General features: G+C 40.4%; 3 protein-coding genes across 5 annotated transcripts; 2 read left to right on the top strand and 1 right to left on the bottom strand.

Moving 5' to 3' along the window:
* The first annotated feature begins 77 nt into the window (after positions 1 to 77).
* Positions 78 to 1,881, top strand: fam136a (family with sequence similarity 136 member A). Its single transcript, XM_079363902.1, has 3 exons — positions 78 to 340; positions 424 to 564; positions 1,080 to 1,881. Exons 1-3 carry the CDS (start codon positions 254 to 256, stop codon positions 1,266 to 1,268), a joined length of 417 nt encoding a protein of 138 aa, XP_079220028.1. The 5' UTR covers positions 78 to 253; the 3' UTR covers positions 1,269 to 1,881.
* Positions 1,882 to 3,099: 1,218 nt separating this feature from the next.
* Positions 3,100 to 9,445, bottom strand: gmcl1 (germ cell-less, spermatogenesis associated). 3 transcript variants are annotated; one of them, XM_079364909.1, is made up of 15 exons: positions 8,993 to 9,441; positions 8,198 to 8,397; positions 7,973 to 8,092; positions 7,772 to 7,868; positions 7,584 to 7,681; positions 7,360 to 7,472; positions 7,186 to 7,251; positions 6,861 to 6,945; positions 6,631 to 6,721; positions 6,402 to 6,542; positions 6,025 to 6,094; positions 5,799 to 5,874; positions 5,563 to 5,708; positions 5,139 to 5,226; positions 3,100 to 5,042 (listed from the first exon to the last, which is right to left on the bottom strand). In XM_079364909.1, exons 2-15 carry the CDS (start codon positions 8,375 to 8,377, stop codon positions 4,902 to 4,904), a joined length of 1,512 nt encoding a protein of 503 aa, XP_079221035.1. In that variant the 5' UTR covers positions 8,378 to 8,397; positions 8,993 to 9,441; the 3' UTR covers positions 3,100 to 4,901. The 3 variants fall into 3 exon arrangements, with proteins under 3 accessions (XP_079221035.1, XP_079221034.1, XP_079221033.1); XM_079364908.1 differs by having other exon boundaries at positions 7,584 to 7,868; positions 9,007 to 9,445; XM_079364907.1 differs by having other exon boundaries at positions 7,584 to 7,868; positions 8,993 to 9,444.
* Positions 9,446 to 9,707: 262 nt separating this feature from the next.
* On the top strand, positions 9,708 to 16,838 carry ggcx (gamma-glutamyl carboxylase). The gene is made up of 15 exons (XM_079364906.1): positions 9,708 to 9,986; positions 10,247 to 10,456; positions 10,549 to 10,707; positions 11,577 to 11,742; positions 11,851 to 11,929; positions 12,013 to 12,119; positions 12,206 to 12,369; positions 12,769 to 13,076; positions 13,446 to 13,577; positions 13,694 to 13,845; positions 14,498 to 14,667; positions 14,770 to 14,900; positions 14,995 to 15,142; positions 15,618 to 15,822; positions 15,929 to 16,838. Exons 1-15 carry the CDS (start codon positions 9,962 to 9,964, stop codon positions 16,086 to 16,088), a joined length of 2,316 nt encoding a protein of 771 aa, XP_079221032.1. The 5' UTR covers positions 9,708 to 9,961; the 3' UTR covers positions 16,089 to 16,838.
* The last annotated feature ends 557 nt before the right edge of the window (positions 16,839 to 17,395 follow it).

The raw sequence follows: 17,395 nt of genomic DNA, 5'->3' as shown, positions 1-17,395 counted from the left end.
AGTCCGAGAAACAAAACGGAAGTCGATTATTTTTTCTAAAATCAGCTGCGGAAGTAAAGCGGAAGCCGGGCAAGTCTCGCTTCTTCTTGAACCATGCTTGAATGGAGGTGACCTTAGTTATGATCAACTAGTAACGTAAAACAAATTGGGCAAAGCTCTCCCTCCTAATCTGAGGTAAATCCCGATTGTCCGGTCCTGTTTGGATTTTAATTTGTCTTGAATATCAGTAAAGATTTTAGCAGAGCTGACAGACATGGCAGAAGCACATCATACACGCATGCAGAATCAGGTGGAAGAAATGGTCCAGAGCCTGGAGAGGGACCACATTCGTAAAATGCAGGTAGGCGTCTTTATTGATGATAGACATACGACATACACATGTCTGATATGATGTTCATTTCTGATCTGATGTTCATGCTGCAGGGTCGCATGTTCAGCTGCAGTGCAGAGTGCTGTGATCGTCCTTCAGACTCCATGTCTCAGGTGCATCAGTGTATTGATAGGTGTCACACTCCTCTGGCCAAAGCCCAGGGACTGGTCACCTCAGAGCTGGAGAAGTTTCAGGTAAGAACATGCCATCTTCTCTCACCATCAAACTTTGTATTTCTGTCAACATGTAAGTATCGAGTTTAATACAGCTTCTACAACTGCTGCTCTATAATCCTCTATGACAAGGTTATGTTAGATATCTTTATCAGCGGTAAACCTTTGTATTTACTCAGTCATTACATGTTGTATTTGTTATACATTTTCCTCATATAACAAACAAAGTCAGAACGACTTTTTGTCCATATTCAATGGTACCCATAAGATGTTAAAGTCATCAAAAAATGGAGTCCAACTCGACATAAAGTCTAAGATACATAAATTATGTGTCTAAAATGTTCTAGTTTTTGGAGAATGTGTAAAGTCTCTCATCTATCAAAGGAACACATTTTAGGAGTGTGCCATTCAAAGGAAAAAAAATGGTTTTGGGAATGATTTCCTTTCAAAACATCTTTGTAAAAGAACCAAAGACATGGGTTACTGCTCCTCTTTCCATCTTGTTTATGTGATTCTAAACCTTTGACCCCCCTCAGGACCGTCTGACCAGATGCACGATGCACTGCAACGATAAGGCAAAGGACCTCTTTGACTCTGGTGCTAAGGAGCCAGCGGTTCGATCGCTGATGGAACAGTGTGTGGGTAGCTGTGTGGACGACCACATCAACCTGATCCCCAGCATGACCCGCAGACTCAAAGAGAACTTGGACTCTATACAACAGTGAGGGCGACTATGGCCTGTCCTATTGATGGCCTGAGTTCTTTACTCTCCCACTAAAGATAGTGCGGGGTTAATAAGCTCAGCCAGTATGACCGTGAAACAACAGAAGAAGAACAGGTCTGAAACACCGCACAGGGTGGGGGAGTGAAGATTAAAATGGATTATGAGATCCAAAGGAGAGTTATGAGAAGCACTGGTGCTGGATGTTAGTGTTGTCAAGATTTAAAGTGCTTTCTGTAAGGTTTGTTTTTGTACTTTCATGTGTAATCTACAAACAGAACCCTCTCTGAAGACCGAGACCTGAAAGTTTGTTAGCGCTTGATCATCCGCAACAAGGAAGAAATCCAGGAACTCATCTTGTGTCAAATCATTGTTCGGTGTCAAAGTGCTTTGAGTTTTAAGGAGACCTGAAAAAAAGGGCTTTCTTGAACAACTGCATAATCAGGTGACATGTTTTAAAATCTACCAATTAACATTATTCTGATATGCATCAAACCTTTCCATATTCAATTAAAAGAATCCCTCCTTCTTCTCTCGTCATTTTACTGCGAGTTGTTCTATAATCGTCCAACCTCCCATATTAGGTTTATGTCTGCATTAAAAGTATTGTAAAAGTATATGTGCCTGGACTGCATTATTTCCATACTACAAAAAAAAAAAAAAAACCCATCTGTCTGTGCATGTTGAGACTAGACGGTGACAAATCCAAGTGACTTTATTGAGATCACCATATGGGGCCGATATCCAAGTTACTCTGGACCATATTGTGTGGATATAAAAGTTGCAAAGGGATAGCTGCTTAATTTTTTCCAGAGACAATCTGGTAAATAATTTGTTTACAAAAAGGAGTACCGTAAATTCCGTACTATTGAGCGCACCTGGATATAAGCCGCACCGGCTAAAAATAAGTAAATCAATGTATTTGTACATATATAAGCCGCACTTGATTATAAGCCGCAGGTGTCCACGCTATAACAAGAGCTATTTACACAGACGTAGGCTACCGGTAACATCCGCAAATACTGTAGCGTCCGTACGGACGTTAAAGGACGACGAGAGCGTTCAAATAATAACTTTTACTTAACCCGATCACTGTCGGCCGTGACCACGCCGTTTACAGCAGAGAGCAACACATAACTTGCCGTAACAATCCAACTCTCTCCCCCAGCGTTCTCTCATACAGCCACTCAACACGTTCGCGCTGGTGCATTCACTGACTCTCCACATAATCGGAATTATGAACACATTATCAACTACTGACTTTACAACATGAACTGTTACAATACGAAGCCTAGCCGACGGTGTCTGTAACACGGCTGATGAAAAAGATGACCGTAATATATTTCACAAGAAAAAGTCCATCCATTCACTGCCTCAGAATGACTTAATTACTCACTTCCTCAGTCTCTGTTGTCGCTGTCAGTGTCATCTTAACGTGCAGCAGCTCTGTTAGCTTCTTTGACAGCCAGGTCGATCGCCTTTAACTTGAAAGCTACATCATATGTATTTCTCCGTGTGTTTTCCATCATGAGGGTGCGTGCATGAAGCGCAAAATGACTGATATTAAGATCCGACGTGACGAAGTCAAATGTTTTTGCGGCAGAAGCTCATTGTCCCCCATAAAAAATCCATGCATTAGCCGCACCGGAGTAGAAGCCGCAGTGCTCGAAGTGTGAGAAAAAAGTAGCGGCTTATAGTCCGGAATTTACGGTAATCATGTAAGGTTAGTCAGCACGACTAATTGTGAGCTGCGAGAGTCGTCGGAGTGCTTAGAAGTAAATGAGACTATCCAGATAATGTTTAGTGATACAAACACATTTGGCAGACAGCTCTGATAAAATGTCACTGTACATTTATTTCAATGAATATCTCAGAGCAGTCTACAAGGCATTAGAACAAACAGCACCATAGAAAGCCTGATTCTTTCAAAAACTCCACAAGGATGAAAAACAGTTGAGCTGTAAAAAGATTTATGTAGGAAAGAGAGAGATTATGTCATAGCACCACAGCCCACATGAAGGGGCGGTTTTATTGGCTGTCGAGTATTGTGTACATATTTTATTATGCAAAAAATATATTCATACAAATGAAGTAAAAAATAAATAAAAGTATTTAAAAAAAAAAACAATTTAATGACAGTTACAGTTATACAGGCAAGTCATTCTGACTAGTTCACTGTAGATTTTTTTTTTTTTTTTTTAAACATGAGGTAACAGACACTGCCGAAAAAATAAAAAATACATACCTGAACAGTAAAAAAAAACAAAATGTACATCCAAAAAGCCACAATGCAGTTTGGTGATGCAGTTTAAATAACGAGCCTGAATGTGACAAACACAAATGTGCTGCAGTCATCTTAAGACGTTCTCGATCAGCTGGTAAACAGTACAGAAGTGTTTCAACATATCTGTGTTTTAAACAGAACGGTATAAATGTCAGAGTGCTGGTTTCAAATGTTCTGATGTCTGACTTCAAACTGACGCACAGATTCTGTGTTTTAAGGGGAAACGTTACCAGTGTTGATCTCCGGATTATCTGAGTCTAAGTCTGTAGGCTGAGGCTGGTTGTGATTACTTGTATCACTTGAAGCAAAGATTTATCTTGTTTAAAGGAATACACATGTCATTGTAAATTGAATGTTATTTACAAAGTCCATTGGATACTTGACGTTGGGTAGGAATCTCCAACACAGAAACTGTTCTGGTGCAAAACAGCACCGAGATGTGGATGTACTAAGATTAAAGAGTTTTTTTCAAATGCACCCTGCTTGTACTGAATCATTTACTTTTGACAAATCTGTCGAGTGTAGTCATAGGCCACTGTCCACTGATCATGCTCGAGTGTGGGCGTGTGAAGCAGGTGCTATGTTGGATCTCTATCAGCTGGTAACCAGCAGAAGTAGTAGGTGATTATGTGATCCACCTTTAATCTAAATATTTTCAGAGCTGCTGGTTAGCACTGTGCCATTTGGATAAGGCTTCAACACGTCATGTGGAATTTCTATTTATCTGTCAGGATTGTTACGACATTGTTTGGGTACGTGGTATTTCGTTTGCTTGTTGTTTTTTTGTTGTTGCGTCGATTAGAAATAAGAGTGTTTGATCCGACAATATTCTTTAAAGCGAGATTTCAAGTGTGCCTCGGTTCCCTTATAATGTTTCCACGTGTCAGGGCCATGATGACTCCAGACACACAGCTAAACATTTCCAGAATGGTTCCATTAATGAGAGTTTGAGTCACACTGATGCATCATCCACCAGCCATCAGACCTTTAAGTCATAAAGTGTGAATTAAACCTCTGGAGAGGAGAGTCCAATTCAGAATTCCATCGCCTACAAAGACTTTTCCCATCTTAAGAAATGATCCGACACCTCGGTGGTGACAGTTCTGAGGTCCAAGGTGTGGAGCCAAAGTCATGTGACTTGTTAACCCCACTTATACTCAAGTTTGAACGTGTCAAAACAATGAATACATAGACACAAAACATTTCCCCTCCTTGGGAGAGACAGCATGCGGGTGGTGTGATCGACCATCGTCAGTCAAGTTCAACGGGGGCAGTGGATTGTACTTACGAGCTTGTGTTAGTGTCTCAGTGTGACCAAAGGAATAGTCGCAGTTGACGGCTGCTAAAGAGGCATCAGGACACACAGCGAGCACTGCTTTCTTGTTCTGAGGAATCTGCGCGTTGGTCCGACTGAGGCGATGTATACAGAAAGTTACAGCACACATAGAGAGGGAACGATAACAACCGACTGTCCAGGTTCATCACCACATACTCCTGAGTGAATTAAAGGAAAGGAGGGATACAAGTTTATACATGTTGACGGCTTACAAATGATCCAACTACATATACATGTAAAGAGTACTCTCTGACCTGGTCTTTCTCAAGGGTGAGGAGCTGGTAGCCCGTTGAGCGGCTGCAGACCAACTTTCCACGGCTGTCAAAAGAGGCGAGCCGTAACCTGAACGAGTAAAATAAGTCAGAGGAAGAGTCCATTTACAGGCTGTAGCTTCACGATAAAACATGTTACTTGTTACGTTCTGCTTTTTAAAGCATTTGTTTTGAGGGTTGCTAACGCGAACGTTTAAGGAAATAAGCTATTTTGCTTTCTTGCTTCGAGTTTCACGAAACAGTAATACACACAAGCCTGTAGTAAAAATATGAAGCCACGACATGCAGCTGGACAACAATGTTCAACATAAAGAACAAATAAATGTATCTGCCAATCATAATCTTAATGTTTATGAGAAGTACAAAGCACTTGAATGCAGGTTCAAAGGTTCTCAGTACCACAGACCTATAGGCCAGATGCCTTCGAGGTTGTAGGCTAACAGCGCCCCCACATGGCTGACTCAGAGTATTTCTTTTGAAGACTATGAAGCGGTTCGTGTAGGTCACAAGCAGATCGAAACCAAAGTTAAAGCCAGTCCACCGCCAGCAGTACTGAGGAGAGGAAGACAAAAGACAAGACATTAACCAAAACACAAAGTACAGAAGCAACAGTGACAGAAGCATCATGAATGTCTGACTCACATCTCCATCTTTAGTCAGTTTCCTGCCGCACCTCATACTACCCAGCTCAAACTCCTCTTTGTTGGCTTCCTGAGGACTAAGGAAAGGAGAGTGTGCTTTTATAACACTGACAGCATTACAGTTGTATCGTGAAATAAAAGGGGTTTCGCTGATTGTACGAAGATGCTGCAGGGGCTGAAAAACAACAATGAAAGGAAACGGTTCACAAACGTCAGCCGGATCTCACCCGTTATCGTTGTCAAATTCAGTCCGCAGCATCGCAAACCACTGGTTTTTGTACACTGATGTTAACCAATCTGAAATGAGCACAAGATAGCATTATAGGCGCATAAAACACAAGGAAGAGATCGTTCTCAGTGGCTGTATCATCAAAACACTGCTGTACAATCGGTCATGTACTTGTTAGAGTTAAGAACTAAGTTGCAAATCAAACGTTCTCTCTCATCTCGCTGTCACATATCCCATGACAGCCCAGGCTAACTGAATTGAATTAATTCACTTATCTGCTTCCATACAAAAACCTTAAATGATGAGTTTGGTTTTTTTCCAGAGATCAGAAGATGCATGTTAGTGATATAATCATAACAGGTGGTCACATCTTACCAGGGGGCAGAATATTGTCTCTCTCCAGGATGCGAGCAGATGCCAGGTCGTTGATGATATACTGTATACGGACGTACTTGAACACTGAACAAAATGCTGTGCCCTCCTCTGTGTTCAAGAAGGGCTCCTTCTCACACAGGTCTATGGTAGAAACAGGGTCAAACAATATGTGTGTAAAAGAAAGCCTGCACACAAAGGTTTGTTTCACAACACTGTTGCCCTCCTGTACCTGTCCTGCGTTTGCAAAGCCAGGCGTCAGCGTCAGCCAGAAGCTGCTTGATCGGACCGTCCCACATCGGATTGAGCTGCAGAAACATCCACTTCAGAGAGAGAGAGAGAGAGGGAGAGAGAGGGAAAGGGAGAGGGAGAGAGAACAGTGCAAAGAACGTGTTATGGAACAGGTCCAATGGTACAGCGTGTGTATCAGGGGTTTATAAAGAGTGGAAACTTTGTGTGTACCTTTTTCAGAGCTGTGTATACATCCATCTCGACCTGCATGACAAACAGGTCAGAGGACTGGATGAGCTGCTCCATCACTTCTGACCTTTAAGTGCAGTGTAGACACAAACAGTGAGCAGCACTTAAAATATTAACACTCAACAGCAATCTGAGTTTCCTTTTAAAAAAAAAAGTTAAAGCACTGGCTTTAAGACTATTTTCATAATAATAATTATAATTATTTATATAATAAGGTTCATGCTGATATAGAATAACGTTTGATGTCTTTATTTACAATTGAATCTGAATAAAGGAAGGTTGAAAAGAGGAATTGGTAAAGAGATACCCAAGTTCTTTCATCAGGTCAACATTTTGGTGGGTCATCAGGTTGTTCAGAAGCCACTCAAGGCACCTGTGGGGGAAAAAAAGTGTAGTGGGATGTACCGGTAAATACACAGCACAGAAAACTAATTAACCTTACTATTTATTGATTACAAAAAAAAAAGTTTTCCCATCTGACTTTTTCATGACTGAATCCAAGCCGTAGATACTGGCACACGCGTAGTATCCACACACAGTCTTCGCACTGATGTTTTCCTTCATCGTCTCCCCGCACTGCTGGATCAGACCATCCTGAAGACAACAACAAACCACAGCACCTGATGAGGGTTTGTAACCTATGACTGTACATGGAAAAATACATCAAGATAGCCATTTTGACTTTGGATGATTTATTTCACTAACCAGCTGTAGCATACATGCAGCAGCGAGAATACTGACAACTCTGCTGGGCTTGATGAGCACATCGTCTCGGTACAGGGATCCAAACACGACTTGTAGAGCTACGCGCGCATTAACAGGATGTTTGTTAGTATAAGTAGTCACACTAAGACATAGATGACTGATTCTTTTAGTGACCCAAGTCCCATCACCTTCAGTGTCAATGTTCTGGTCCGGGATCTCCAAGTTGATTTCCATCATGTTTGACTCCTTCCATGAGCCGCTGAACATGCTGGAGAAATATCCGGACTGCAGAACGCGAGAGATTAGAAGAAGTCGTGAGTTTTAAACAGACACAGATAATAAAGTGACAGATACTCCTTGTGGTGTTTTCATTCAATTTGATATAGTACCTGACACAGGTAAACTTTGTGGAGGTTCCACTCTTGTCCCAAAGCACAGATGCGAATGTCACTGTTCTCTCCGTTCAAGAACAAGGTCTGATAAATATAACGTGATGTGCTTTTCAACTTCTTCCTGCTCAAGTAAAAAGAAAAATGAAATTATTTTACACGAAAGAATGATGAAAATTTAAACTGAATCAGATGGGATTTTTTTTATATATACAGTATGTACACTCGCCTGCGAGGTGTATCTAGTATGGCATCGTCCTCCTCTTGTTCACTCTCACAGTCGCACTGGGCGTTTCGTTTCCTCTTCTTACACTCGCAGCCGTGCTTGCGGCTGGTACTTGTGCCTTCTGCAGCCTCCTCTGGACCCTGAGAGTGGGACTGAAACCTGCTGCCCAAATTTCCCATGTCAACACCTTTCAAGAAGACTGGACACAAACAAAACAGGTCAGCTGAAGTTTATCTCGGTATTTCAACAGAACTCCGTAAATCAATAAGGTACAATCACGATGGTTTTGCTGCCCCCCCCCAAAAAAACCCACTCAAAAATCACATGATTTTTTTTAATTTAAGAAACAAGAAAATCCACTCCGTTAAGCTACAACTCACAGTTTTCCAATTTGACTTGATTTGAAATGACTTTATACAGATCAAAACATTGTCATGTTTTTTGATGATCTAATATTTGGTTAATGCTACCTAACCATCCACTTGTTTTCTGTTTTATATTACAGACTTCAAGCCAAATAAGCAAAATGCTTAAAATAAAATAGTATACGTTTGGTTAGTATAAAGAGAAAGATATCAGAAACATTTATCCACGTATTTAGTGATGTTAGAATTTGTCGTCTGCCCACAGAAAGGTAAACATTTCGACCAAAAAGCCCAAACATCTACATGAGCTTGAAATTTTCAACCTTTTTACAAAAAACAAACTGAAGAAACTACACTGAGTGTACTGTAAGGACTCTCTGCCTCAGCATGTGAAAACCAGATAAGCAGTGTGTATGAAAGGCACCTTACCTGAGCTGACTCACCTAAACAGGCTGGTCGAGGTGTGACGGTCAGTCGTGAAGGTAAACACGGTGAATAATAATCTCAGATCACTCAGCCTGTTAAAGAGGAGCTAACCTACCAGCTAGCTTAGCTGCTGAATTCACAAACAGCAGCCTTAAAACACTAACGACGCTGTGTCTGACAAGCTGCTGCTCCACACAAGCCTCCGGACCTGAGAAGTATATTTGCTTCTGTTACATGTTTCTGAATTACAGACAACGTAAACCCAGAGATTGGAGATGATGGAAAGCTGCGGCTGCTTTTGTTATTCTTCTTCTATCGTTGGCGAGCGTTACCAGTCTCTACGTCACAGGCTGCTGCTTGACTCAACGGCGCCCTCTATTGTGATACAGAGCTGATGCGTTACAAATGTCAAAAAGATCTTTTTTGTTGTTTCATTTGACAATCTATTTATACCAGAGGAATTCAATGTCCAACATGATTTATAGTAGTATACATTTATTCACTTTAATTGTAAAATAGTTACAAAAAGATTGTGTGTATATATAAGATTTGTATATATATATATATATATATACATATATATATATACAGTTTATTTATTCAAAGGTTGTGAGTAAAAATAAAAATATAATTGGTCTAAGAATCTAGTCTATGATCAAGAAAGGCTACGGACAAACGGACATGACGTATGAGCATTTCTCTTAGTGGGCGTTTTTAAAGTCAGAATCAGCCAATCAACACCGAGCATCGCTTTCACAACATTCCAATCCCTCCCAAACACACCTCCCACTCTGCTGCCTGACCGGACAGCTCTGTGTGTGTGTGTCTGGGGGGAACTGTGACACGTAAGTTTGTCTGCTTCATCTACGTGACCAGGCAGGACACCTCCACCTGGGACAGGGAGAACAGAGAGAAGACCTTTCTGCCCCTCTGTCCACAACCAAAACCGGTTTATTTCTCAACATATACAGCATGGAGGCGAGAGACGCGACTGCAGGTGAGCCTGTTGTTAGCATTGACATTCAGTGTGGAGGTGTGTGGTTGTTTAGACAGTTTTATAAGACACCAGTTATCTAAACTTTAGCTGTGTTCAGGGCTTGAATAAGAACTTAATGTTAGTGTTATGCATGCAGGATTTCACACGTCCTTTAATGAAGCACAATAAGTCTCCTTATGTCGTGTGTGCTGCAAATATCTAACTATATGTCCAAAAAAATACAGCTTGTATTCATGTTAATGATTCTGTTAAACCCCCAGGAGCTCTTTTAGGCAGCGATGGAGAAGGACAGAAGAAAGAAACTGAAAAGAAGGACACAGCTCCTAAAAAAGATGAACCCCAGGCCACAAGTCGGTTTGAAAAGATCTTTGGGTTCAGGAAGGAGGACCTGACCTCCTGGAATAGTCTAGTGACGCTCCTGAACCGCCCCACTGACCCTGCATCCTTGGGTATCTTCCGCTGCTTGTTTGGTAAGTCATGTTTGTCTAGTCAGAAAAGACTACTCCTTTAGAGTTTAAAAACCCTGTGCACCCCTAAACTGTATAATATGCTTTTATTGCAGGCTTGCTGATGGCTATTGATGTCACACAGGAACGTGGTCTCAGTCACCTGGACTATAAGTACCTGGATGGAGCCCCTGTGTGTCGTTTTCCCCTTTTCAATTTCCTACAGCCACTGCCCCTTGATTGGATGTATCTGGTGTATGTGGCGATGTTCCTCGGTGGGTTATGCTTATTTTTAAAGGTTGGGTGCTACTGTAGTTAGCCAGCAGGTTTTTTAGGTATTTACATCAGCAGCCAGCTAAGGAGCAGTCAGGAAAAAGCCCCCCCTCTTTTTTTTTTTTGAGTTCTGGCAGATGCAATTCTTTTACAGGATACAGTCTCAGTGGGGTGGCTGTCTATAGTAAACATCAAAGCACAAATACCAGACCTGCAGTTTCCAACTTCTGGTTTTTCCCCCCAAGCCCTACAGCTCATGCAGGTTTTTGAGTTTCATAAAGATTCAGACAACCAGTGCAAGTGTAGTGCAAACTTTAGATTAAGCAGGAATGCAGACATGAAGCAGAAAACAATGACAATCAAAGTAAATGAGCATCATTTTTTTTCTCAAAATAATAATAAGCCAATATGTTGGTCAAACTTTTAACTGTTCTTTCCGAAATTAAAACTATGTATTACAATATTGCAGATACATGGATACTTCATGTTTGTTGTTTTACACACACTTATAGTTTAGTTTACTACCAACAAACATATATTGCATTTCACAAAATACATTCAAAAGAGCCAATTATCATCTTTGACAAAAGGGAAAAAATCTGAAATTTAAAAAAGAAAAAATATTTGTTTGCAAATTTTTTCATTTTGTATTGATATGTTTTTTTTTAAATTGTAGAGCAATTCCTACTGTTTGTTTCATGCATAGCATTTTTTTTTATTGTACGAGAGAAAGTAAACAATACACCACAGTAAGTCATTTTTTTTATACTTCAGAAGTGTTTTTGCTGACTGATTTAAATCCAATTACACTTATGTGTGAAACAACGATAGCTTTTAATAATATTAGCTGTGTTTCTGTTTCATATTAAAGGTGCCGTGGGCATCATGCTTGGCTGTCTCTACCGCCTCTCCTGCCTCATGTTCATCTCTACGTATTGGTACATTTTCTTTTTGGACAAAACAGCCTGGAACAATCACTCGTACCTCTACGGCCTCATTGGATTTCAGCTCACACTCATGGATGCCAACAGATACTGGTGAGTTATTTATATTCCGTTTTTATGTATTTTTCTTATGTATTACTGTCCCATCCAAATGTGTCCACTCTACAGAGGAAGACATTTCTGTCTGTGTCTTCTTTGCAGGTCAATCGATGGATTGCGGAGACCCTTCATTAAGAACGCTCATGTGCCTCTGTGGAATTACACACTATTGAGGACGCAGGTTTGTGCACAGGAAGCTTACGCGACATATATTGTACAGATTAAAGCAATTTAATGCTGCCAATGCCTTTCTGTCCCTTACAGATATTTATTGTATACTTCATCGCTGGAGTCAAAAAGCTGGATGCTGATTGGGTGGAAGGATACTCCATGTCATACTTGGCGCATCATTGGCTGTTTGATCCTTTTAAGTAGGTGCTATTAAGAAGTCCAAAGATCTTTTTGTGTGATTCAGTACTCAGACTTTAATCTTGCTGTACTTTACCTTAATTCTCAGGGTGATCCTTCCTGTGGAGTTAGTAAATCTGCTGGTTGTTCACGGAGGGGGTCTCTGTCTGGATCTTACCGCTGGCTACCTGCTGTTTTTTGATGTCACAAGACCTGTTGGAATATTCTTCGTCTCCTACTTCCACTGCATGAACTCTCAGCTCTTTAGCATCGGTGAGTCTATCCTTTGGATTCACATACGGTACTATGTGAAGCGATTTGTATTTCTAAATAATTTTTCTAGTAGTGAATGGATTGTAAGGGTACCAAAAAGATGAGACCTTTTCTGTCCTTCTCAGTCACAATTAACAAACTGTGGATTGATTTCTTGATGACGTAAGACTTTCCTGCAGAGAAAATCCAAAAGATGTGGAGTCTATTACTACTATCCTCTACAAAGTCCAATACGTTTAACAAATACTAAGTGCAGTTCACTTAATGTCCACCAGGGATCAAAATCAATTTTCATAAAATGTTTCAATAAGAAACATTCTTGTTTCCTTTTATCAGTGCCTTCCATTAGTGAGAAATCATTTTACCTTCATCTTGATAACAATGTAAAAACCTCAACAGGGATGTTTTCATACACAATGCTGGCCACAAGTCCCCTCTTCTGCTACACCGACTGGCCACGGAGATTCTTCGCCCGCTTCCCAGAATTCCTTAGGGCAGTCCTGCCACTCACCTCGGATCCAGTGGACATTCAGCCGAGCACTTCCTGTGTTTACAGTGAAGTCCAAAGCACAAACACTGAGCGTCAGGAGACCCCACCTGTTGCCAAAGCTGCCAAACTGAGACTGAAGCACAAGCTGGGAGCCATTTTAACTGTTCTCTACATACTGGAACAGTTCTTCCTGCCGTACACACACTTCATCACACAGGTACACCTGCTTTGCATAATCACCTCACAGAACTTTTATCCACTCAGAAAAAAGGCCTGAAGTAAGATTGTACTTTGATGTCAGCAAAAGCCTTACAGATCCTGGCTGAGTCACCAGACTAGTTACTCAATCAGAGTCAAGAGTCAAGGGCCCATAGCAAACAAAAGCTCCAACTGGTTTTGTAGGCAAAGGGGTAAAGCCCAAAAGACATACATTCTCATCATGTAGTCTATGGTATTGACACTTTGTGCTTTACTCTTGGCTCATGTTTGAATTTAAAAATATTCCATTAAAAACTGGAGGAATAGAATTACTGTACCGTGTGACTTTCATGAGCGTAGAATATCCTAACACTGAATTACTCCGCAGGGTTACAACAACTGGACCAATGGCTTGTATGGCTACTCTTGGGACATGATGGTTCACTCCCGCAGCCATCAGCATGTGAAGATCACCTACAAGGATGGAAAAACAGGAGAAATTGGATATTTGAACCCAGGGGTGAGTTATGATGAAAACACTGTGAGCAGGACATAAGTTATGTTCATACGACGTGGCTAACAGCGAATACACGTGCAAGAATCTGAGCTAACAGTGGCACTGTTTGTGTGCGTCAGGTGTTCACGCAGAGCCGTCGCTGGAAAGACCACGGAGACATGCTGAAGCAGTACGCTACGTGCCTCAATCATTTCCTGCCCCGCTATAATATCACCGATCCGGAAATCTACTTTGACATCTGGGTGTCGATTAATGAACGCTTTCAGCAAAGGTAAGGAAGAGAAAAATATTCTGTTAATGCAACGACTACTACCAGATCTATCATTGCAAACTGTAAGAATGTGTTTTCAGCAGTTTATATATCACAGAGCATTTGGAGCTAAAGGTTTGGTTCATTTCCTCTGCAATGCTTTTGGTATTAAAAAAAAAAAAAGTATATTTAAATGAAATACAATTTGGGAGAGGAAGTGTGAAAACAAGGGCAACGAAAAACCTCAGCGAGAGACTGGTGAGACAAAATGAAAAGGTTTGTTAAATGAAGAAAATAGTACAGGGTCCTTGGTTGGGCTTAATCTGTTTTATGCTTCCCTTTATTACTGAAATGGTTTGGTCCAATTAGGGCGGGACTAAGATAGGCATAAAAGTAGACTCAGCCAGAGTCTGGGGGAAATGGTTGTTTGTGGCAGCTTGCTTTGAGGCTGTGTTTTCTTTCAGTTTATTTCGTCATGTTGCTTTTTATTCATTTACCCGGGAATATTGTTTTTGCTCTTTTGTGCATTTTTAGGAAGTACTAAGCCTCTAGTACTGTCTATTTTACAACTAGAAATCATAATGTTCAGGGCCAGTCCATAGCTCGTTTTTCTTGGAGTGCTTTATGAAATTTTAGAGTCTGTTTTAAAATTTGCTCTTGACTTTCTTCTCAGGATCTTTGACCCCCGTGTGGACATTGTAAAGGCCGATTGGTCTCCTTTCCGACCCAACGCATGGCTGATGCCTCTACTGGTGGACTTCTCACCCTGGAGGAAGAAGTTCCAGGAGATTGAGGGCAGCTTGGACAATCAGACAGAGATCGTCTTTATTGCAGATTTCCCAGGTTGTGGATCTCTTTATGCCCTATCTTTCATTTAGACGTAAAAATAAACTGTTTGTGCTTGTTGTTTGTCTTACCTTTATCATTCTTTGGGCTTTCTTTTAGGTCTCCATTTAGAGAACTTTGTTAGTGAAGATCTGGGAAACACCAGCATCCAAGTACTGCAGGGCAAAGTGAACGTGGAGGTGGTAGAGGAAAAGAAGAACTACACCCTGCAGTCTGGTGAACAGATAAAGGTACAACAACAACCTTATCATCACTTTCAACATTTTACATATATTTGGACACATCCAGATATTTACACTGATGTGCATGTGTTTCTGTGTGCAGGTGCCGGCCGGAGCTTACCATAAAGTGTACACAGTCTCTGAAGAGGCATCTTGCTACATGTACATCTATGTCAACACCACAGAGGCGGCACTACAGGAGAACTTCACCAAGCTGTTTGAGATCCAGGAGCGTGTTCGCAACGGAACAGGTAGAAACACGACCATTTCATGAAACACCATGCATTGAATCATGGAAGCCACAGTAATGTTACAGAGGCAGAAACTGTTGCAATCAGCTGTTTTTGTTTAAGTGCAATTATGTTTGTTTTTTTAAATATATATTTGTCAGTTTCAGAAACTTACATAATCATTTTTCACATTTTTTGGGCGATATATTTTTGTCTTTACCTTCCTCTTTGTTGGTGCTTTATCTACATATATGGTTTAAAGATAATAAACGAAATAAAGCGTCCCTCAAGCTAAAAACAGAATAGTTTGATTAAAACAAAGAAATGTCAAATCGAGATTCAGACAGAAGTAAAAGAAGAAAAAAAATACAATCTTAATTGTATGAAATAATAATACAGATATTGAGGTCAACGTAGCCCTTCCTCAGAGATGGGGAAAAAAAACAAAAAGCTTTTTGTAGCAAATGAAAGAAGAATTTTGAATCTCGTTCAACAGAAACTGAACCCCTTCCTCCTGAGCTGCAGCCCCTTATTGCTGCAGACAATGATGACGGAGCGGAGGTGAACGCCACTGACCCAGTTGTACAGCTTTTCCTGAAGAGACAGCGCCGCATGAAGGAAGTGAAGAAACGCAGGGAGGCGGGCTTCCTCGAGCGAATTGAGCGCTTTGCAGTGAAAAAATACTACACAATACGGCGGGGGTGAGTATTGTCTTTTGACATGCTATCTTGTGCTTTAGTTGTGCTAGAAATGCGCCACTATGGCCAAATACATCTGTAATGGTATTTTGTGTCTTCAATCATCCAGATTCTTGATGACAGCCATCGCTATGAGAAACCTGGCAGTGGGTCTTCCTCCTCTTGATCAGCTGACAAGAGAAATTGAGTTTGCCAACTTAAAAGCGCCGCAGGCAGATGGCAGCCAGGAAGACCGTCTGAAAGATGAAGTCGGTCACGGAGAACTTTAAAGTTGCGCTGGGATCAAACATACTTTACTAAATTGGCTGCAGCTGCTGGATTACACAGTCACACATGTGTGTTGTTACTACTGGACTGTTACTGGGGCGACATGGCCCAGAAATCAAAGGATTTTAAATTTTTTAAGCTTTAGAAGCATTTGGCATTTCAGATTCTTTCCAAGTGAAGAGACAGTATTTTTTTTTATTGTTTGTTAATTAATCTGAATTTATGCAGAGGAAGTGTTTCTGTTGACGCTGCAGCACACCAAGAATACTTTATATAAACAGATGTGCACTGCTTTGCTGTACATGATGACTTTTTCTGGTTCTTTGTAAGGACAGTTAATAGCGGTGCAACATAACCAAAAATAAATATAAAGACATTGACAGGCAATTAAAACATGCTTGATGAGGGATGAACTGTGCATTAGAATAACACTAAACTTAATTTGATGTTCATTAAGTTTTGAATGAGCATGTGCAATGAATAAGCTTTTCGCTCAATGGTCTTATAGTAAGGGACAGATTCTTTGCAAATGAACTGAATGGCTCTCTCCTGCTGCCTTTATTTTTCCACAGCTCTAAATTCATACATATAATTATACAGAAGAATATGTGGAGCTTTTGTTTTTTGCAAGAATTCTCTGAACTTTTATGTGATCCCTCATAATGTGAGAAGCCTGACAAAACTATTTTTAGCTTGTAAATCGATGCAATTTTTTAAGTCACATTTTTAATAAAGTGATCATGTTTGAATAATTTTTTTTTTTTTTTTATTAAAATGAACTTTCAGTCTGACAAAACAAGATTTGTGTAAATAATGACTTTTATTTGTGTGAGTACTTTACAAACTAAAGTGCTACAGCTCCAGTGTTCACTGTAGGTCCACACTATGGCACATAAATGACACTCAGACAGTACAATGTTAACATTAATAAATATAAATCTATGACATGGCTCTCTATGAAATGATTAACTGCTTCAATGTAGTGCCATGATGATTTGCTTAGTTGAGGTTAAGAGATCAGGATACATGAAGTTCAATATAAATACAAAGCTGTTCCTGTGTTGTAGTGGAGGTCCAGTCACATAAAAAAAGTGTTGTCATAAATGACTGATATGCAACATTACATTTTACAAAAGCAACATTACATTTGGAGTGTTAGCAACATGGTTTGTGGTTTCAAAGACGGGTAACAACATAAAGACAATCTGTGTTATAAACATAGTCCACAGTTTTACTGGTAGTAACCATCTGTCACTCAACCACTTTGTTTAACAAAAACGTTTTGCATCCCTTTAGGTGATGGGTGAAT

Source organism: Symphodus melops (genome assembly GCF_947650265.1).
Source record: "Symphodus melops genome assembly, chromosome: 16".
NCBI classification, from domain to species: domain Eukaryota; kingdom Metazoa; phylum Chordata; class Actinopteri; order Labriformes; family Labridae; genus Symphodus; species Symphodus melops.
Note: the sequence above shows the minus strand (reverse complement) of the source record. Positions and strands in the feature narration are given on the sequence as shown.

Coding starts and splice junctions, on each gene's coding strand:
- fam136a (XM_079363902.1), top strand. CDS start 254: ATGGCAGAAGCACATCATACACGCATGCAGAATCAGGTGGAAGAAATG. Junction 341..423: donor ACCACATTCGTAAAATGCAG/GTAGGCGTCTTT, acceptor TTCATGCTGCAG/GGTCGCATGTTCAGCTGCAG. Junction 565..1,079: donor CAGAGCTGGAGAAGTTTCAG/GTAAGAACATGC, acceptor GACCCCCCTCAG/GACCGTCTGACCAGATGCAC.
- gmcl1 (XM_079364908.1), bottom strand. CDS start 8,377: ATGGGAAATTTGGGCAGCAGGTTTCAGTCCCACTCTCAGGGTCCAGAG. Junction 6,095..6,401: donor AGACAATATTCTGCCCCCTG/GTAAGATGTGAC, acceptor TGCTCATTTCAG/ATTGGTTAACATCAGTGTAC. Junction 5,875..6,024: donor GAATTTGACAACGATAACGG/GTGAGATCCGGC, acceptor TCCTTTCCTTAG/TCCTCAGGAAGCCAACAAAG.
- ggcx (XM_079364906.1), top strand. CDS start 9,962: ATGGAGGCGAGAGACGCGACTGCAG. Junction 12,120..12,205: donor TGGCTGTTTGATCCTTTTAA/GTAGGTGCTATT, acceptor CTTAATTCTCAG/GGTGATCCTTCCTGTGGAGT. Junction 12,370..12,768: donor CTCTCAGCTCTTTAGCATCG/GTGAGTCTATCC, acceptor AAACCTCAACAG/GGATGTTTTCATACACAATG.